Source organism: Oncorhynchus mykiss, chromosome 17 (genome assembly GCF_057628025.1).
Source record: "Oncorhynchus mykiss isolate SJ-2025 chromosome 17, ASM5762802v1, whole genome shotgun sequence".
Lineage (NCBI taxonomy): Eukaryota > Metazoa > Chordata > Actinopteri > Salmoniformes > Salmonidae > Oncorhynchus > Oncorhynchus mykiss.
The window spans coordinates 55,609,437-55,631,908 of NC_143038.1; the positions used below are offsets into that span (position 1 = coordinate 55,609,437).

The following is a 22,472-nucleotide window of genomic DNA, read 5'->3' on the forward strand; positions in this document are numbered from 1 at the left end:
TCTGACTCAGAGGGTGCATTTGAGCAGATGAAATATGGAGAGCATTAATTTAAGTCAGAGTGAACGACACGAAAACAGTTTTTCTGGCGAGGCTAGATTTCATCTCATTTGGAGTCCATATGATGTTGCTTTGTAGCGCATTTAAACATTATCTTAAGTAATCAGGGGAGTGTTCTTGGAGTTCCTCCTTGATGTTTAAGTAATGAGCTAAATCCCTCTGCCTGGCTGATAATGACGAGGAGCACCATTAAAGATACATGCACAGGGACAGCTGGGCCTCATCCACTTTGATGCCTCTGCCTCCTCAAACGAGTCATTAATATCTCCCATTTTCTGTCTTAATTTCTGATGCTTGCTGATTGCCAGTCCACCCGGTAAAGACCCAGCTAACTGATGCTAAAGACAGACTCGGCCAAACAGAATAGGGCTGTTTTGATGTCAGACTTATTTGTTAGCAATCAAAGCACTTCACAATGAATGTACTGCACCTAAGGTATGTGTGCCATTCAAGCGTGAATACATTGTCTGAAAAGAAGGGTCTGTTCCATAATGCATGGCCTTACTCCACCATATTCCAGTGTGACTGAAAACAATTCACTTCAATGCTGTAGATAATGGAACACTGGTGGTACTTTAGTAGATATGTTTTTAACAGAAAACAGATTAAGAAAATATTGTTTTAAGGTTCATAGTCGATAAGCTCTAAGGGTGAGGGGATGAAAAACTCAATTTGATTTCCATCACCGCCTTCAAACAAGCTGCAAATGAACACAGCCCCCACTTAGTTCCATAAATGAAAGCCACAAATTATGTTTAGTTCTTTGTTTGGGGTGTTTTCCCCTTACCTACTTATTGAAAGATAAAATCATTATAACCACATTCCTGAGATTGAGTCTTTCTGCCCATTTAAACTAAACTTTGTGCTGTCAGTTAGTGATTAAAACCCCACACAGAGAAGAGGTAGAACGAAGGAAGCCAAAACAAAAGACCCCCTCAAACATGAAAGAAAATGGAAAGAACACATCTTCTCTTGAGTGCATTGTGATTAAGATGTTGTGGTGATTTAGACTGAACTTCTCAATTTGTGGAGTTTGTTGTTTCAGCAATACATACCGGCTTAATGGCCACTCTTGGAGTGAGAGTGAGAGAGAGAGAGAGAGAGGCAAACTCTGCATAGATTAGAGGCAGTTATCTCTGCACTGACATAGACACAAACACTGCTATTGTCTCGTTGTCTGAACTGGCCAGATTTAGCGAGAGGGGAGTGAGTAGCCGGAAACCTCCCTGTCTATAACACAAGGCTCCTTTGCTCTATTGCAAATGTTCCCTTTGCCTGATGTTGTCATTGGAGAGCCATACTGGATGTATGTGTGGGAGTGCTCAATATACAGTACATGAGCGCAAAGACTTTCCAATCCTACCGTACTATAGCTTTCAAACTTGTTTCTCTGTGCTTTTTAATGCTGAGCGGTTAATTCATTATTGTGAATAATGGCTGACCTGTAAGCTTCAATTTCTCATCTCTTCTATCTCTTCATATTGAAGCGCTCTCTCATTAGTTGGGTTTTAATTGGCCGTTGGGCTAAGATGAAAACAATGAAGCATCGATTTCCTTAAACATAATCACTTAATCGCGTTGTCTAATGACTGAAGTCACCGTGGGCTCCGAGGAGAAAAATGACCAGTCGATGCTCTCGTTGATGCCCTTCACCTCATCCACCCAAAGGGTAGAGAGCAGAACCACCTACTCCATTTGACCTGTTTGGATTAACCCTTTTAGCTGCTGTGACAGCCTGTAAACGGTCCATCCATCAAACACACACTCACATGTACACTGAGTGTACAAAACATTAAGAACACCTCTTAATATTGAGTTGCACCCCCTTTTGCTCTCAGAACAGACTCAATTCATCGGGGCATGGACTGTACAAGGTATCAAAAGCGTTCCACAGGGATGCTGGCCCATGTTGACACCAATAATTCCCAAAATTGTGTCATGTTGTCTGGATGTCCTTTGGGTTATGGAACATTCTTGATACACACGGGAAATTGTTGAGCGTGAAAAACCCAGCAGTGTTGCAGTTCTTGACACAAACCGGTGTGCCTGGCACCTAGTACCATCCTCGTTCACTTAAATATTTTGCCATGCCCATTCACCCTCTGAATGGCATACATACACAATCCATGTCTCAAGACTTAAACATACTTCTTTATCCTGTCACCTCCCCTTCATCTACATGATTGAAGTGGATTTAAAGCTGAAATATGTAACTTTTTGGGCGACCCGACCAAATTCACATAGAAAAGTGTGTTATAGATCTGTCATTCTCATTGAAAGCAAGTCTATGAATAGTCTATCAATATATCTGTTCTACTGTATGTGCAATATTTTTATGCTTCCCGTTTTTTCATCTTTTGCTTTCGTTTTTGTACACCAGCTTCAAACAGCTGAAAATACAACATATTTCATTATGGAAAATGTATTTCACAGCGGTTTAGATAGAACAATGATTCTCTACACTATCCTTGCTTGTTTTGTCACATAAACTAAAATTAGGTTAACTATTTGAATTTTATCAACCAAGAAATGTCGTAGCAATTTCTGCATAGTGCATCTTTAACAAGTGACATCAATAAAGGATCATAGCTTTCACCTGGATTCACTTGGTCAGTCTATGTCATGTAAAGAGTAGGTGTTCTTCATGTTTTCTACACTCAATGTATATGTACATTTCACCTTGCTTACATTCACATACACAGAGAGACAAATACACACACACACATAGGCCAGGTGCACGCACACACAGGCATGCATGTACACACAAACAGGGTAATAGACAAATATTTGCCCCGTGCTGACATGGTCCAAATTAGCTTAGGTTTATGTGGACAGCATAATGTACTATCCAAGTGGCCATTTGTCCTCTTAGTATCTCTCTCCTCTGGCCCTGTGGTGTCAGAGCAGTCCCATTGTATGGCTCTCATTCTCTGTCTGCACAGATGGTACTGAGTAACTGCTCTAATGTCCACCTGGCTGATGGCTGGACAAAGAGCTGCTTACCTGACCCCAGGGTCTGGAACTAAATAACACACACATACACACACACGCAAGCATGCACGCAGACAAACTCATACACACAACCACACAAACATACAAGTGCTATGTTTTGATCAAGCATCCCATATGGGGGTCAGATAAAGAGGTTGGAAGACCCCATAGTCTTTGAATATCCTTAGAAATGCTGTTCATACATAGTCATCAGAGGGCTTTATATTTCCTATGGACAAAACAGCTGATTCCTCATGGAAATGCTTTTTCAGCATTAAGGAGTCTGATGGAATCATTGTGGTTTTAGACCAACCGATAACAGGCCATGGGGTTAGATAAATATTCTCTTGGTAGACATGACTTGAAAGTGGACATTTTGTGAGTTCTGCCTCTACCACAGACTTGAAAGCATGTCTCCAGGCAGGAAACTACCAGTAAAATATTCAACTAGTCCAGCATATTGTGGGTTTTGCGGTTTAAATATAGCGCACTCAAGGGATTACTTCCTCACTTCTATGGTTTGTGTTCTGCCTCATGGCCCGATATATCAACACCTAAGCTTGTGGAGAGTGACATTAATACTGCAGGACAGCGGCGGCCAACATGACTGCAAATTTTCTCATTTTAATCCCAGTCCCCACTGCCTGTGGTCTGGGCATGGCAGCCCTTGATGAACATGTGAGCAGGAAAGTGTTACCAAACCTGTCCATCCCGGTGAGAGCTCAGCTCAGATCTTTTTTTCAGGACCCAGCCACTTCAGACATTTACAGGGCCTGCCTTCAATAAAAAAATATAACAATTTACCACCATGTTTAAAATGCAAAGCCACCATAAAGAAAAACACACTGCTACAAAAGAGGAAGTGTTCTTTGGCTCCTGTATGCCACTACTCTTTCTCCAATTATCCCTCTCTCCTCCCCTCTGTGTCCTCGGATGAGCTCCAGTTTAACTGTTGGACGGTGGTGTCTGTAGCGATGGCTGTCGCAGGAAGATAAAGAGTTTTTCCTGGGGCATGAGGAGAGGGCCACACAGTGATTTAGGGCCCCTCTCCTGCATCTCCTCTGGCTGCATTAGCCAGCCACCTTATAATTGTGTGAAAGGGGCACTCTCAGTGTCTCCGTCATTACTCACCGACCCAGTTGCGGGCTCTGTCAGGCCCCTGCCCTCTCCCTCTGTCTCCATCCCCCTATCCCTCTGCCGTCCTCTCTCTCTCTTTAGACAAGGAGGGACGTCCCTAGGCCCCATCAGCCCCTCACTCCCCAGGGCGATCCCTCTTGTTACTTGGACCCACCAGTGGCATTGGCGAGTTTCTCCTCTTCTCTCTCTGAATTTGTCTGACACTGTCTTTTGTCAGAACAAGGTCCATTGTGCTGCAGTTGTTGTGAATGATATCACCTCTGCAGGAGAGCCATTGTGAGTGGAGTGAATGGAGGCTGGTTTAACCCAGTCGGCCTGGTTAAGAACTGATGTAGTCATAATGAGAGGAGCGTAATTGCTCTGTATCTCCAGGCCTTCACTCCAGAACCCCAGGAGCATTTCTCACCTACTGGAACATATAAATATCATATGCAGGATCTCAGGGATGCAAAGACAGCCACGTTAATGTGAGAGCAGAGCATCATTTCCTCATCATCAGGGAGGGATTTGTATGGAGTGAGGAACTCTGAGAGTCAAATTAGAATCATCTAAATGCCTCTAGGGGCAATTTGCAACGCATGCTGTGGTGAAAAGGATAACATAGTAATTGCATGTTGTGTGACTTACGTTTATAATGATGTGAATTTATTTTATTTTCAGCAGGATTTTTAACATGTGCATGCAGTATATGATGATATGAACTAATGATTAAAGTTCAGGATGTTAAAAACAACATAAATGTTTTTAACCTCATCATTTTTTAAGATAATATTTATAACCATACAGTAGAAGCAAATTAAAAGAAGCACAGTGGTCTTATTTAGCACAATGTGTTTTTTTATAGGCCGCTGTAGATAATGTGTTCAAAAATGTTATTCACAGCAGGGATTTATTTTATTTCTAGCATACCATTTTCTACCCTCCGCATATACCAATTTATAATCCAACATGAATCCTACTCTTGACGTTCTAGTATACTGTATGCTCCACGGTAATTATCCAATCTGTAACCATGTACGCTGAGAGTTGGGAAGCAAGTTCAGGGAGTGAATACATTTAATAAATAAACCAACATGAACAAAACAAGAAACACGAACAGCGCACCGACATGAAACAGATACAGAAACCATAACGCCTGGGGAGGGAACCAAAGGCAGGGACATAAATAGGGCAGGTAATCAAGGAGGTGATGGAGTCCAGGTGAGTGACAATAAGCGCTGGTGCGCGTGACAATGGTGACAAGTGTGCGTAATAATCAGCAGTGTGGTGACCTAGCGGCCAGAGAGGGAGAATACGTGACCCAATCAAACTCCTCAGCTCCCCTGTGGTAGGCTAACCAGTCTGTCCCTCTGTGTGTGTCCTCAGAAGGAGGGACGTGTGAGGTGATCGCAGCCCACCGGTGCTGTAATAAGAACCGTATCGAGGAGCGCTCCCAGACCGTCAAGTGCTCCTGTCTACCGGGGAAAGTGGCCGGGACGACACGCAACAAACCCTCTTGTGTGGACGGTAAGGACATGTTCATAGTATGTTATTTACTTTCATCAACACATAAGTTTAGTTTGACTACATACTGTATGTCATATGTGTTGTATCCATCATTGGCTTAGTAGTCAGATGTTTTATTGTAAAAAGAAATGTAGTGTAGAGGTACTTTCTTACAGTAGTTTATAACATTGTAATTCTAACATTACGTTTGAGAGAGACAGCCACATGCTGAGGTGTTTAATCTCTTTTTCTCCTAATGCGGCTCATTCCTGCATGACTCTCTTCTGTCTTAGTGAAGTCATTTAAGATAATTAAGCACTCTTAGTTGGAGACTAAGTTGAACCTGGGTAAGTGCTGCAAAGGGAGACAATCAATACCTCAGGTGCACTGTTGAGCACCTGGGAATGGCCCATTTTTCACATTGCATGGCCCAAGGCAGCTTAGGTTCATAAATGAATCCCTGGGCTGACACACCTGAAACGCCTAACTGAGGAAAATAATCAACACAGTTCCAGGGGAATGGAGAGCACAGGCAGTCACAAGCACAGTGGGATAGAACAGCTCAGAGAGCCTAGCTCCTTCACAACTTCAGAACTCATGTATCCTGATGCCTTCTTTATTGTTTCACCTCAAACTCCTCAAAGATGAAAGTAATCTAGGCTGGCCTCACAAAGGAACGACACCGAGACGTCTTCATTATGAAAGACATTGCAATGACGGGCGCACGTGTGCCCTCTTCAATCCCTTGGCTTGCTCCATCTTGATCAGTTCTGGAATATGAATTAGATATGAGTATTGAGACACAAAACTTAGCGATCTCATCCTCAAACCAACTGCATAAACCTTTAAGGCTAAGGACTCCGAACTTGGTTGACTCACCCTACTTAAGAAAGCATGCTCAGTGCATTTCACAAAGGGGAAAACTCTCTGAAAGAAACATTTAAAGAGTTCTAACCTTGAAAACAGCACTGTAGTTCTTCCAGCAGACAGTTTTGTCCCCACACAGACTAGACAGCCAACCAAACAATGTCTCCTCCACTCTACCATGACAACATGTTTTAACCATGGACCTCTGGACAATTGTTTGTGTATGTTAACTAAACATGGCATTCACATAACAAAAACTGATTTATATATTTACACTGCCTTGATGTGATCAGTTGATAAGATCCAGATGGGAGAGGGTGGAGTGGATGGGGAGTGAGTTGGTGGGGAAGGGAGAATAAATAGATAGGTGAGGATGGAGAGGATGGAGAGGATGAGGGGGGTGAGGTGGTGGGAAAGGGATAATGAACAGAGGGAGGGAGGGAGGGAGGGAGGGAGGGAGGGAGGGAGGGAGGGAGGGAGGGAGGGAGGGAGGGAGGGAGGGAGGGAGGGAGGGAGGGAGGGAGGGAGGGAGGGAGGGAGGGAGGGAGGGCTGGGAGATGTTCACACTTCATGCCTCTGTGCTCCTGGGTCCTGCAGTGAGGGAAGAATCCCTGTACCTGTTACTGTATTGATTAGCAACCTATTATAAAGAGAGTGGGGATGAAATGGAAATGACAAGTCACTGAGCAGCAATGTTCCAGCAGTGAGCACCACAGAAAGAGAGGGAGGGAAAGAGAGAGAGAGAGAGAGAGAGAGAGAGAGAGAGAGAGAGAGAGAGAGAGATAGAAATAAAGAGAGAGAGACACAGACAGAGAGAGAAAGACACAAAGAGAAAGAGACAGAGAGAGAGAGACACACACAGAGAGAGAGAGAGAGAGAGAGAGAGAGAGAGAGAGTGAGAGAGAGAGAGAGAAAGAGAGAGAGAGTGAGAAAGCAAGACAGTTGTCTGTTGTTTGTGTGGTTCTGTGGGCCCCTGTTCAACTCTGTGAGGGTGAGGGTTTATAGACCTGTGTAGTGAGTGTTCTGTGACTGTCCCCTCAGTGGTGTGAAGGGGTGCACTAGCCTGGCTAAAAATATTGAACTCATCCCCAGGTCTCCCGTTATTAATGCTTAATCTGTGATGAGAAATGATGCTACCACCCAGGCTGGCTCATTTCGCCCTCAAGGGGATACCCGCTGTGACTATTCCATACACATACATTGGACACAACCACTCACAAATACACACTTGAACACAGACACAGACACACACACACACACTAAGTTTCCCTTCACATGCACCAAGTCCTGTACTGTATAAGTGGCAAGACGTACCCTTCTTTCATCAGATAAAGTCTTTCAGACAGAATCCTGGGTGTATTAACTGTCATTAGCATCAAACAATCAAACCATTAAACCCCTTAACAGAGAAAAGGGACTGCATGAAGATAAAACAGATCCAATGACATTGTTTTATATGTAATGTTTACTCCTTTGTAGATATTATTGATCAGTATCTGTGTGTGATGCTTCCTCTGGGATTGGTAACTGATTGGGTTATGTATTAATGCATGGGAATGTGGTGCTTGTGTTGGAGGCTGGCGCCAAACACAGTCAGTGGGGGAGTGCTGTCAGCTTTTTCCCAGCATGTGAATTGATTATTAGCATTGACAAAGAGAACTACGTCCCAGTTATGTCAGGGCCAACAAGACTCTTAGTTAGGAACATCCCTTTTAACAAGTCAAACGCTGCTGCTTATTTCTCACAGCCCATGCTAGGCCAATCAAATACGCTCAGATTAGATGCTGTCACTGCACCGCTGCCTTTATCCTGCTCTGAGATATGCAAGTGCACAAGTACTGTACACACACTTTCTGCACACACGTGTCATGGATCCCTCTGGAACTTTAATTGCCCACACCTGTCCCCTATTCCCAATGATTAGTAGTTGTATAAGTGTGCCCTTTGGTTTCCATTGGGCTGTCCATTATTGTTACAATTTCTGTTGGTGCGTGTGAGTACCTGTGCTGTGTATTTTGGCTTTCGTGCCATTGTGGATTGCGCAGATGATTGCGGGTCTCGTCCCGTAATTTTAACAGGGTTAAACGCTGTGCGCGTGTTATTTATTTGGGGTACTCCTCGCTCTTTTGTTAGGGTTTCTACCCTGTGTTTTGTATACCATTAAGGGAGAAAGAGGGAATGGCCCATCCGAAGACGCTGTGACTGGTCCGTCCAGGCCCCCGCCACAACTTCGGGAACTGCAACTGGGTCGTCCGACATCACCACAACGGGTCTGTCCGACAACGCCTCTTCAGCAGCTACAACTGGCCCGTCCGACACCGCCACAACGGGTCTGTCCGACAACGCCTCTTCAGCAGCTACAACTGGCCCGTCCGACACCGCCACAACCGGTCCGTCGCCACTGCTACTAGTTCGTCCAACGACGATGCAACTTTGGCAGCTGCATCTGGTCTTGATCGACCCGCACTGCGTTCCTGTGATTGTCCTCGAGGCCGGTGTCGTTGCCCTGTGTGTTTTGGCTTTCGTGTCATTGTGGATTGCGCAGATGATTTACGGGTCTCGTTAAGTGGGTTAATCATTGTGTGCTTGTGTTATTTATTCAAGGTACTCCTCGCTCTTTTGTTTTGGGTTTCTACCCTGTGTTTTGTTACGTGTTTGTTTGGGCTTCGTCCCCATGCCTTTACATGGCAGGCCCTAATTTAGGTCAATAAAAACCGCTATTACGAATTCCTGTCTCACCCGAATCATTTATACCAGCGTGACAGCAGGTGCACACACACACACACACACACACACACACACAGACACACACACACACACACACACACAGACACACAGACACACAGACACACACACACACACACACACACAGACACACACACAGACAAGGGCTGTTTGCACCCCCTCTGCCACATAGAATATACATAGTAGGTGTGTGTCTATCAGTGATGATCTCTTAACATAAGCAAAACACACACACGTTCTCTCATACACACATGCATCGCACACACATTTATTTTCCCTCTTGAGCATATTAAAAGTGGTGCTAGCCACTGATGGGGAATGAACTCTCCTGTTTGGCTGCGGGCGGGTATTGCTGAGCATGACAGGTTGACATGGTACATTTGAGAAACGTACGGGGGGGAAAGCACACATGAACGCGAGCTTCTTCAAGGGTAGAAAGAGATACCTGATCATCCACACACTCTGCTGATCAAAGGAACCATCTGAATGAAGCCAGCGACAGGATATCAAAGCACTCGGAATAAACAGCGTAGTTTGATGAGACCCTTCAAAAGACATTGTCTTTCCATACATACTGTACGCAAGGCCATTGCCATGATTAGTAATATCAATGTTTCAAAAAGAAAACTCCTAATTATATCTGGAGATGTGACATGCTACATATTTCAAAATACAATGCAGTAGTATCACCCTGAAGTGCAGGAATAAATCAGTCACATTGCATTTAAAACATCTGGTCTTTTTCTATAACACTTATGCTGGCTGTGTGTCTGTGTGGATGAATTAAAGCAGGCCTGGCTTTCCATGATTACCTTGCCTCAAAGTTGACAGTGCAAAGTCTAAATCCTATGACATCTAAAGAAAGCCACACAAAATGAACATCAAATCCACTTCTTGGAAGACCTCTGTCCGTCCCAGTATGGTTCACTCACTTCTGGCTTTGAGAAAGTATTCTCACCCCTTGACTTTTCCCAATTTGTTGTTTTACAGCCGGAATTTAAAATGGACAAAATGGAAATTGTATTTCACTGATCGACACACAATACCCCATAATGTCCAACTGGAATTTAGCATTTTGAATCTTTTACAAATTAATTAAACATTAAATGCTGAAATTACTTGAGTCAATAAGTATTCAACTCCTTTGTTAAGGTAACCCAAAATATGTTCAGGAGTAAAAATGTGCTTAACAAGTCACATCACAAGTTGCATGGACTCACTCTGTGTGCAATAACAGTGGTTAACATGATTTTTGAATGACTAGCCCATCTCTATACCCCACACATACAATTATCTGTAAGGTCCATCAGTCAAGTAGTGATTTTTGTAGTTACTCCACAATACTAACCTAAATGACAGAGTGAAAAGAAGGAAGCCTGTACAGAATAGTTTGAGTGGCTTTGTTACAGTTTTGACTTAAATTGTCTTGAAAATGGCTGTCTAACAATGATCAACAACCAACTTGACAGAGCTTGAAGAGTTTAAAAAGAATCATGGGCAAATCCAGGTGTTTATAGACTTACCACAAAATACTAATCACTGCCAAAGGTTATTATAACATTGACTCAGGGGGTTGAATACTTATCTAATCAGGAGTTCTGTGCCTCAACACAATTCTGTTTCGGAGCTCTACGGACAAATCTTTCGACCTCATGGTTTTTGCTCAGACATGCACTGTCATATATATATATATATATATATATCTATGGCAATTCCAAGAATATTCAGATCCCTTTACTTTTTCCACATTTTTTACGTTACAGCTAAAATTGATTATTGTTTTTTTTTCTCATTCATCAATCTACACACAATATTCCATTATGACAAAACGAAAGCAGGTTTTCAGAAATGTTTGCAAATGTATTAAAAATAAAAACAGAAATACCTTATTTACATAAATATTCAGACCCTTTGCTATGAGACTCGAAATTGAGCTCAGGTGTATCTTGTTTCCATTGATCACCCTTGAGATGTTTCTACAACTTGATTGGAGTTCACCTGTGGTAAATTCAATTGATTGGACATGATTTGGAAAGGCACACAACTGTCTATATAAGGTCCCACAGTTGACAGTGCATGTCTGAGCAAAGTCCAAGCCATGAGGTCGAAAGAATTGTTCGTAGAGCTCCTAGACAGGATTGTGTCGAGGCACAGAACTCGGGAAGGGTACCAAAATATTTCTGCAGCATTGAAGATCCCCAAGTTTGGAACCACCAAGACTCTTCCTAGAGCTGGCCGCCCGGCCAAACTGAGCAATTGGTGGAGAAGGGCTTTGGTCAGGGAGGTGACCAAGAACCCAATCGCCACTCTGACAGAGCTTCAGAGTTCCTCTGTGGAGATGGGAGAACCTTCCAGAAGGACAACCATCACTGCAGCACTCCATCAATCAGGCCTTTATCATAGAGCCACTCCTCAGTAAAAGGCACATGACAGCCCACTTGGAGTTTGCCAAAAGGCACCTAAAGAAACAAGATTCTCTGTTTTTTAAACCAAGATTGAATTCTTTGGCCTGAATGCCAAGCGTCACATTTGGAGGAAACCTGGCACCATCCCTAAACTGAACAATGGTGGTGGCAGCATCATGCTGTGGATATGTTTTTCAGTGGCAGGGATTGGGAGACTAGCAAGGATAGAGGGGAAAAAAATGTTTTTGTTTTGTCATTATGGGGTATTGTGTGTAGATTGATGAGGGGAAAAACAATTGAATCCATTTTAGAATAAGGCTGTAATGTAAAGAAATGTGGAAAACGTCAACGGGTCTGAATACCTTCGAATGCACTGTATATAAAATCATGAATAAAATATAGATATAATTCTTCCACTTTGACATTATAGTATTTTTTGTAGACCATTGACAAAAAAATTACAATAAAATCCCACTTTGTAACACAACTAAATGTGGAAAAAGTCAAGATGTGTGAATACTTTCTGAAGCACTGGATATACCCACCTGTGAAGGGGCAAACCTGCAAGGCCTGAACCTGGTGCTGATACAGCCCCAGGGTAAGGTCAGGAGCACAGTGCTGTAGCATCCCAAAAAAATGCCTCCTTTCTCGCTGCATGACCGCCCGACATGAGCAGAGTTCAAATCGAAACAAACACTAAAGGCTGCATTTGAGTCAGAGGATGTTTTTTTTGTTAAATTTGAGATTATAGAACCAGAACCCGATACAATAGCTAACTTCCTCTAACTTTGTTGCATCTTCCACCATAGAAGACATCATTAGACACTTGACCTTTCAACTGACGTGTTCCTCACTAGGGGCAGGAGTCATTCAGACAGTCAGAGCTATTCTTTATGTGTTCTGCGCCCCTCACACTTCCACAATGACTAATTCACTTCTGAACACTTTGAAGTTCTATCCATTCTCAACATTCTTTTTTTTCCAAGAGCCATTGCTAGAATTGACAAGTAATGGACAATTCAAAGACTCTTTCATCAGAAGAAATACAGTTTTCCAACAACCACTTGAGCACACTTCAAGATGAATAACTCTTAGAAACACTCCAAGACACAGTACACACACTTGTTGCGTTCCACAAATACAGGCTGTGGTCCAAAGGTGGTCATTACGATTGTAACATGTTGGAAATGTAATGATTGAGATACCAAACGATACTGTCTGAATAGCTAGCTAATCAAGAGCCAATCTGGTACTGTGAAGAGCAACGATTAATATAGAATAATGGCCTGTGAATCCGACCTCAGATCTGAGGTCTCTGTCTCGGCCCCTCCATAATTACACACTGGCGTTATTATCCCAGCTCTATTGACCTTCTCCAGCCTTATTACTGCCATTACACACTGGCCAGTCTCCCTGGGATTACAGCCAGGCTCATCTCCCTGTGTAAGGACTGACCGAGCCTCTTCATTAGATCAATCAGCTCATCAAATCAAATCAAATTTTATTTGTCACTTGCGCCGAATACAACAGTTGTAGACCTTACTGTGAAATGCTTACTTACAAGCCCTTAACCAACAATGTAGTTCAAGAAATAGACTTAAGAAAATATTTACTAAATAAAGTAAAAAATCGAACAAAAAGTTACAAAATTTAATAACAATAACGAGACAGGAAGCTTGGACGCAGTGATGTGCTGGGCCGTAACGGACTACCCTCTGTAGCGCCTTACGACCGGATGCTGAGCAGTTGCTATACCAGGCGGTGATGCAACCGGTCAGGATGCTCTCGATGGTGCAGCTGTAAAACATTTTGAGGATTTGGAGACGCAAATCTTTTCAGTCTCCTGAGGGGGAAAAGGCGTTGTCGTGCCCTCTTCACAACTGTCTTGTTGGTGATGTGGACACCGAGGAACTTGAAACTCACAACCAGCTCCACTAAAGCCCCGTCAATGTTAATGGGGGCCTATTCGGCCCTCCTTTTCCTGTAGTCCACGATTCGCTACCTTTGTCTTCCTCACATTGAGGGAGAGGTTGTTGTCCTTGTACCACACTGCAAGGTCTATGACCTCCTAGGCTGTCTCATCGCTGTCGGTGATTAGGCTACCACTGTTGCGTCGTCAGGAAACTTAATGATGGTGTTGGAGTGGGTGAACAAGGAGTACAGGAGGGGACTAAGCACGCACCCCTGAGGGGCCCCAGTGTTGCGGATCAGCGTGGCTGATGTGTTGTTGCCTACCCTTACCACCTGGGGGCGACCCTTCATGAAGTCCTGGATCCAATTGCAGACCTGGATCCAGAAGTCCTGGATCCAGGGAGGTGTTTAGTCCCCGTGTTCTTAGCTTAGTTTGCCCAGTTTGTTGTTTTTGTTACTGGTCAGGTGAGAGAGGACTCATGACTGATTAATATGGACATATGTGATTGATGGGTCAGAGACAGACTCTGACTGAGGTAGACTGATTGGAGAGTGGGAGAGTGTTGCTGGCTATAAGAGGCTGGAGGGACATGGTGCCAGACAGAGGGGCAGGGAGGGACAGAGGGGTAATAGAGAGAAGCAGAGGGAGGTAGGGACAGTTCACTGTTATCCAGTGTGGGCCATTGATCCATGCCCCCAAACTGTAAATTAACACCTGCAGAAAAGCATGAAAATATAAACCCTAATTGCTTTCCACTCTTGATCCCGACCCAAGGCGATCGATTTGAGTGGCGTAGGAGAAAGACACTGAGGGCCACCGAAGCTATTGGAAAACCATCCATTTTGCCTTGATTAATTTAAGTCCAGTCAACCATTCTAAGGCTTGTTCTGATGTTAAAAGCCATTTGCTATTCATTGAACTGTCAGACATGTGTCTGTATAATGAGGGCATGTCTCTTTGAACACCTTGACAGACTCTCATCTGTCAAGGTGTTCAAACATTGTGTTACCTGGCAGACATGTCTGGGTCAATGTATCTATCATATACTGTAACTACCCCACTGTGTATTTGACGGACAAATAATATAAGCCATTTAGCCGACACTTCTATCCAAAGTGACTAAGAGTCACGCATGCATACATTTCACATATGGTTGGCCCCAGGAATTGAACCCACAACCTTGGTGGTGCAAGCACTATGCTATACCAACTGAGCTACAGAGGACCATAATCAGCACAAGGTCTGTCATGTCATATGTTCAATCGATTCCAGACCCCACTTTCATGTGTTTGTCCATTAACGTTAACGTCAAACCTCGTGACAGGATGATTGTTGAGTGACAAGGGAAAGATTAGTGTTTGTAATGACATGTAATACTGTTGGCCGTGCTGCTTCGTCTGTACCATAACTCACTAGAAAAATATTTGTTATCTCCATGAGGTTAACCTCTACAGGTAAAGGTGGAATTAACATATGAGAAATCTGTCATACAGTACTTTATCAATCATGGTTCTGCCAATAGTGTGACAGACAGATGGACAGACAGACAGACAGACCATGTTTGTGATGACCAGTCCTGCTCTGGTAATCCGCATCCCCTTCATACTGTTCGGGAGAGGAGGAAACAGGAGGAGTTGTGGTTGTGACTTTTGTGTTGGTGGTGGGAGAGGGGGAAGGGGAAGTACAGTAGGGGTGGAATGGGCCACTGGGGAGTGAGGAATGGATCCTAGCCCATAGAATGGCACTTTCCCAGCAGCCAAGGTCACTGAGAAAGAGATATCCTGGCCTGGATTCAGAAGATCTGGAGCTCTACATTAACCCTGAGTCTCTTCTTTAGTCCCTGCGGATCTCTGACCCCCTACATGTACTGGATCGCACAGAAAGGGCTACCAAGTTAAGGCCTGCTATTTAAGTTGGGGGGTCAGTTTGGCTTTTTACGATGATGGTCTTATGATTGAGATGAGGAAGTCTGCCCTGCTAAATCTACCCAGGTCAACTGTAAGCGCTGTTATTGTGAAGTGGAAATGTCTAGGAGCAACAACGGCTCAGCCGTGAAGTGGTAGGCCACACATGCTCACAGAATGGCACCAAGTGAGTATAAATGGTCTGCCTTCGTTGCAACACTCACTACCAAGATCCAATCTGCCTTTGGAAGCAATGTCAGTACAATAACTATTCGTCGGGAGCTTCATGTGTGTAAAGCTCGCCGCCTTTGGACTCTGGAGCAGTGGAAACGCATTCTCTAGAGTGATGAATCACACTCTGCCCTTTGCTGTTTCAGCATGACAATGCCCCCGTGCATAAATCAAGGTCCATGCAGAAAAGGTTTGTCGAGATCGGTGTGGAAGAACTTGACTGGCCACAGAGTCCTGACCTCAACCCCATCGAATACCTTTGGGATGAATTGGAATGCCGACAAAAAACCTGGCCTAATTGCCCAACATCAGTGCATGTGGCTGAATGGAAGCAAGTCCCCGCAGCAATGTTCCAAAAACTAGCAGAAAACCTTCCCAAAAGAGTGGAGACTGTTATGGCAACAAGGGGGGACCAACCTCCATATTAATGCCCATGATTTTGGAATGAGATGTTTGACAAGCAGATGTCCACATACTTTTGGTCAAGTAGTGTACATCTTGTCTGTATTATTGCTGCTGTAGACATGATACTTTGGACTATTTAATACCCTTGCACAGAAAGCCATATGCTGCTTATAATGTGGTCAGGGGGTTAGTGTCCCTGAGAGATGTTTGACAGGCATATACAATTGGCTGGCCCTATAGAAATGACTAACGCACACGTAGACAGTGCATATTTTGCAGCACACAGTGAAAGGATAAGTCAGTGTGGCGTGGAGTATAGTAAATACCATTTTGCTGTCATGCAAACTACAGCTCATCTTTCAACCCCTCTGGTGCGGCAGCGTTTTAATCTCAGCTCTCTCGCCATCTCTCTCTCTCTCCTTTCTCCGTCTGTCTCTCTCTCTTTTCCATTCCAAAGGATTGATTCTTACTTTGCAGGTATTACTTTACCATTTTCAATTTAGAGAGGATTCTGCATTCAAAGTGTTCCATATCAATCCTTCTCGCTGCTCGTATAATGAAAAACAAGTTTCCAGGTGTTTCTGGTCAGAGCAAAAAAAGTAGCTTAATGGAAAACATGTTCATTGCAGCACAGGAGGTGGCAGAGTATCAATTGTTTAAAATGATCAGACATGTCAGCTGGAGCACCAGGCGTTTTAATTTTTTACGATGGTGTTTGTCCTGCTTAGTCCTGGCTAAAATAATTAATTTGATTATTTTCTGAACTTGTATTTATTCAGGGTAGCCCAATTGAGACCAGGGTCTTGTTCCCAATGGTATTCTCACAATAGGAAGAACAATTTACATTAAAATTAAAACAAGAAAATAAAAATAACCACAAGGCACAACCTCAACACCACAATTTCAACAAATAAACCACTACAATCAATTGAAACAACTGCACTCCTCAATGAATTAATTCAACACCAGAGTCCTAAACTGCCCTAGTTATTCCAACAATGTGATTCACTGAAACTAAAGGAGGAATTGGTCGAGACCAGAGAGACCTGAACAGTAAACCAATCCTGCGAGCGGGTTTGGTAGCTCATTCTTTTATACGTTAGCAATGACGTTAGGTAATGGTAGTAGGGCTTTTTAATCAAAAAGGGGGAAATTAATTGATCTATGGGACTTTAATGATGACCAGCTAACCTTTTGATACAGGATGCCGTGGTGAGTATTACAACTGTCACCAGAGATAAAACGAATGGCGCTATAGTAGACGGCATCCAAAAGATTAAGAGTAGTGGCTGCTGCAATCTGGTCTCACCATAATCAAGAACTGGCAGGAAAGTTGACTGTACAATCTGATTTCTGGCTATTTAGGGAGTGGCAAGATCTATTTTTAATAAATGGGAAATTTTTAACTAGCTCAACCATATGTTTTGTCAATCCAAATGCCGAGATATTTGAAGGCGAGAACCTGATCAATGAGAGAACCATTCAATGAATAAATATGTAGTCCATCTGAAACATTCTTCTGAGAACTAGAAAACAACATGCACAGTTGAAGTCAGAAGTTTACATACACTTAGGTTGGAGTCATTAAAACTCGTTTCTCAACCACTCCACACATTTCTTGTTAAAAAACTTCTTAGGGCTAGCGGAACCCCCAGCCAATATCCACTGAAATGCAGAGCGCAAAATTCTAAAATAATTTTTAGAAATATTTAACTTTCATACATTCACAAGTGCAATACACCAAATTAAAGCTTAACTTCTTGTTAATCTACCCATCGTGTCCGATTTCAAAAAGGCTTTACAGCGAAATTACACATTAAATTGTGCTAGGTCAGCGCCAAGTCACAGAAAAACATACAGCCATTTTCCAGACAAAGAGAGGAGAAATAGAGATAAAATGAATCACTAACCTTTGATGATCTTCATCAGATGGCACTCATAGGACTTCATGTTACACAATACATGTATGTTTTGTTCGATAAAGTTTATATTTATATCCAAAATCTCAGTTTACATTGGCGCGTTATGTTCAGAAATGTTGTGCCTCGAAAACATCCAGCAAATTTGCAGAGAGCCACATCAATTTACAGAAATACTCATCATAAACTTTGATAAAGATACAAGTGATATGCATAGAATTGAAGATATACTTCTCCTTAACTTCTTGCGTCGAGCAATCCCGTATCCGGGAGCGTAATCATAGCCTCAAGCTGATTACCATAACGCAACATTAACTATTCATGAAAATCGCAAATGAAATGAAATAAATATATTCACTCACAAGCTTAGCCTTTTGTTAACAACACTGTCATCTCAGATTTTCAAAATATGCTTTTCAACCATAGCTACACAAGCATTTGTGTAAGAGTATTGATAGCTAGCATAGCATTAAGCCTAGCATTCAGCAGGCAACATTTTCACAAAAACAAGAAAAGCATTCAAATAAAATAATTTACCTTTGAAGAACTTCGGATGTTTTCAATGAGGAGACTCTCAGTTAGCAAATGTTCATTTTTTCCAAAAAGATTATTTGTGTAGGAGAAATCGCTCCGTTTTGTTCATCACGTTTGGCTAAGAAAAACCCCCGAAAATTCAGTCATTACAACGCCAAACTTTTTTCCAAATTAACTCCATAATATCGACAGAAACATGGCAAACGTTGTTTAGAATCAATCCTCAAGGTGTTTTTCACATATCTATTCGATGATAAATCATTCGTGGCAGTTGGGTTTCTAGTTGGAAGCAAACGGAAAAATACACGCAGCTGGAGATTACGCAATAATTGCGACGGAGGACACCAAGAGAGCACCTGGTAGATGTAGTGTAAAATGGTCAATCTTCCAATGATATGCCTACAAATACGTCACAATGCTGCAGACACCTTGGGGAAACGACAGAAAGTGTAAGCTCATTCCTGTTCCATTCACAGCCATATAAGGAGACATTGGAACACAGCGCTTTCGCCTGTAGCATCAGTTCTGTGGCACTCACAGACAATATCTTTGCAGTTTTGGAAACGTCAAAGTGTTTTCTTTCCAGAGCTGTCAATTATATATTCACTTACCTTTGATGATCTTCATCAGAATGCACTCCCAGGAATCCCAGTTCCACAATAAATGTTTGTTAAGTTCGATAAAGTTAATCTTTATGTCCAAATACCTCCTTTATGTTAGCGCATTTAGTTCACCAATCGAAATTCACAAGGGGCGGGCAAGTCCAGACGAAAGTCCAGATGAAAAGTCAAAAACGTTCTATTACAGTCCGTAAAAACATGTCAAACGATGTATAGAATAAATCTTTAGGATGTTTTTATCATAAATCTTCAATAACGTTTCAACCGGACAATTCCTTTGTCTTTAGAAATGAAAACGAAATGCAGCTCGCTCTCACGGCCGTGCGCCTGACTTAGCTCATGGCCTTCTGCCAGACCCCTTAGTCGAACAGCTCTTATTCTCTCCCCCTTCACAATAGAAGCCTGAAACAAGGTTCTAAAGACTGGTGACATCTAGTGGAAGCCTTAAGAAGTGCAATATCACCCCATAGACACTGTATATTCAAAAAGCAATTACTTGAAAAACTACAAACCTCAGATTTCCCACAGATTTCCCACCACAAACCTCAGATTTCCCACTCAGATTTCCCAATCCACCGGATTGGATTTTCTCAGGTTTTCACCTGCCATATGAGTTCTGTTATACTCACAGACATCATTCAAACAGTTTTAGAAACTGCAGAGTGTTTTCTATCCAAATATACTAATAATATTCTAACAATTGTTTACAGGCAGATTGTTTCACTTATAACTCACTGTATCACAATTCCAGTGGGTCAGAAGTTTACATACACTAAGTTGACTGTGCCTATAAACAGCTTGGCAAATTCTAGAAAATTATGTCATGGCTTGTGAAGCTTCTGATAGGCTAATTGACATCATTTGAGTCAATTGGAGGTATACCTGTGGATGTATTTGAAGGCCTACCTATAAACTCAGTGCCTCTTTGCTTGACATCATGGGAAAATCAAAAGAAATCAGCCAAGACCTCCACGATAAAAAATTATAGACCTCCACAAGTCTGGTTTATCCTTGGGAGCAATTTCCAAATGCCTGAAGGTACCACATTCATCTGTACAAACAATAGTATGCAAGTATAAACACCATGGGACCATGCAGTCGTCATACCGCTCAGGAAGGAGACGCTTTCTCTCTTTTAGAGATTATTTTACTTTGGTGCAAAAAGTGCAAATCAATCCCAGAACAACATCAGCAAAGGACCTTGTGAAGATGCTGGAGGAAACAGGTACAAAGGTATCTATATCCACAGTAAAACGAGTCCTATATCGACATAACCTGAAAGGCCGCTCAGGAAGAAAGAAACCACTGCTCAAAAACCGCTAAAAAAAGACAAACTATGGTTTGCAACTGCACATGGGGACAAAAATCATACTTTTTGGAGAAATGTCCTCTTGTCTGATGAAACAAAAATGGAACTGTTTGGGCATAATGACCATTGTTATGTTTGGAGGAAAAAGGAGGAGGCTTGCAAGCCAAAGAACACCATCCCAACCGTGAAGCATGGGGGTGGCAGCATCATGTTGTGGGGATGGTTTGCTGCAGGAGGGACTGGTGCACTTCACAAAATAGATGGCTGTCACATCCTGACCTTAGTTCCTTTTTTTATGTCTCTATTTTAGTTTGGTCAGGGCGTGAGTTGGGGTGGGCCTTCTATGTTTGTTCTGTGTGTTATAGTTCTATGTGTTTGGCCTGGTATGGTTCCCAATCAGAGGCAGCTGTCAATCGTTGTCTCCGATTGAGAACCATACTTAGGTAGCCTGTTCCCAGCTGGTGTTGGTGGGTAGTTGTTTTCTGTGTCAGAAGAGGAGGAAAACCGTTACAATGGCATCATGAGGCAGGACAATTATGTGGATAAATTGAAGCAACATCTCAAGACATCAGTCAGGAAGTTAAAGCTTGGTCTCAAATGGGTCTTCCAAATGGACAATGATCGCAAGCATACTTCCAAAGTTGTGGCAAAATGGCTTAAAGACAACAATGTCAAGGTATTGGAGTTACCATCACACAGCCCTGACCTCAATCCTATAGAAAATGTGTGGGCAGAACTGACAAAGCGTGTGCGAGCAAGGAGGCCAACAAACCTAACTCAGTTACACCAGCTCTGTCAGGAGGAATGGGCCAAAATTCACCCAGCTTGTGGAAGGCTATCCGAAACATTTGACCCAAATTAAACAATTTAAAGGTAATGCTACCAAATACTAATTGAGTGTATGTAAACTTCTGACCCACTGGGAATGTGATGAAAGAAATAAAAGCTGAAATATATCATTCTCTCTACTATTATTCTGACATTTCACATTCTTAAAATAAAGTGGTGATCCTAACTGACCTAAAACAGGGAATCGTTACTAGGATTAAATGTCAGGAATTGTGAAACTGAGTTTAAAGGTATTTGGCTAAGGTGTATGTAAACATTCGACTTCAACTGTATTTAGTCTAGCCCGCATTAAGTACAAGTTTTAAATCAACCAGGGCTTTCTGTAAGGTAACAATGTCAGATTGCAGCTCTAACATAGCCTGGTCAACAGATGAATATTAACAGTTTAATATATATATAAATAGTAAAGAGAACAGGCTCCAGTACCAACCCATGCAGTACACATTTTGTAATATCCAGGAATCTAGACTTAACAACATCAGAGATCACAGAATAACATGGAAACAAACATAAAGATCACAGCATCTCAGAAAGACTGTGATAGATTGCAAGGTGAGATAATGTTTCCTCCCATCACACATGGGATTGCTGTGTCATTAAGATGGGATGCATATTCAGTGAAGCCAAGAGAGAGAGAGAGGAAGAGAGAGATCATGATGGATGAGAGTGTGGTAATTAATTACTCTATGTTGTGAACAGCCATGGGGGAGCGTAGAGGTCAACGTGTGTTTGATTCGTTAGCGGAGGAAGTGAATGCTCTGCTAGCTCTGGTAGATTCAGAGGATGGTTGGCTGTCTTCAGAGAAAGCGAAGGATGGTAAGCCTGGGGATTGCTAATACTTCACTGAGCAGTCTCTATTAAGCCAATGCAGTCAATGTATGAGTCTGTTCTTCTCAGTGTATGAGAGAGTAGGCTACAGTTCAGCCTGTTCTCTCTCCATATGTATATTCCTACAGTGTGTACAATGATGCACAGAAACTTCACTGTATCCTGTGTTTTTTTATAATAAGAAGTGAAGACGTGCTTACAGAGACTTGCTTCCATGTAACCTTGGTTACGCCGACTGCAGAATTTCTTTGGGCAAAAAAAGGTGAAACAGGA

General features: G+C 42.6%; 1 protein-coding gene across 3 annotated transcripts in view; it reads left to right on the forward strand.

The window, feature by feature from the left end:
- Nucleotides 1-22,472, forward strand: part of LOC110494505 (chemokine-like protein TAFA-1) — a 248,743-nt gene that overhangs the window by 210,013 nt on the left and 16,258 nt on the right. For all 3 annotated transcript variants that reach the window (XM_090205990.1, XM_090205991.1, XM_021569633.3), the window contains exon 3: nt 5,552-5,692. In XM_090205990.1, coding sequence (XP_090062116.1) covers nt 5,552-5,692 — 141 coding nt within the window. The remainder of the gene's footprint in view (nt 1-5,551; nt 5,693-22,472) is intronic.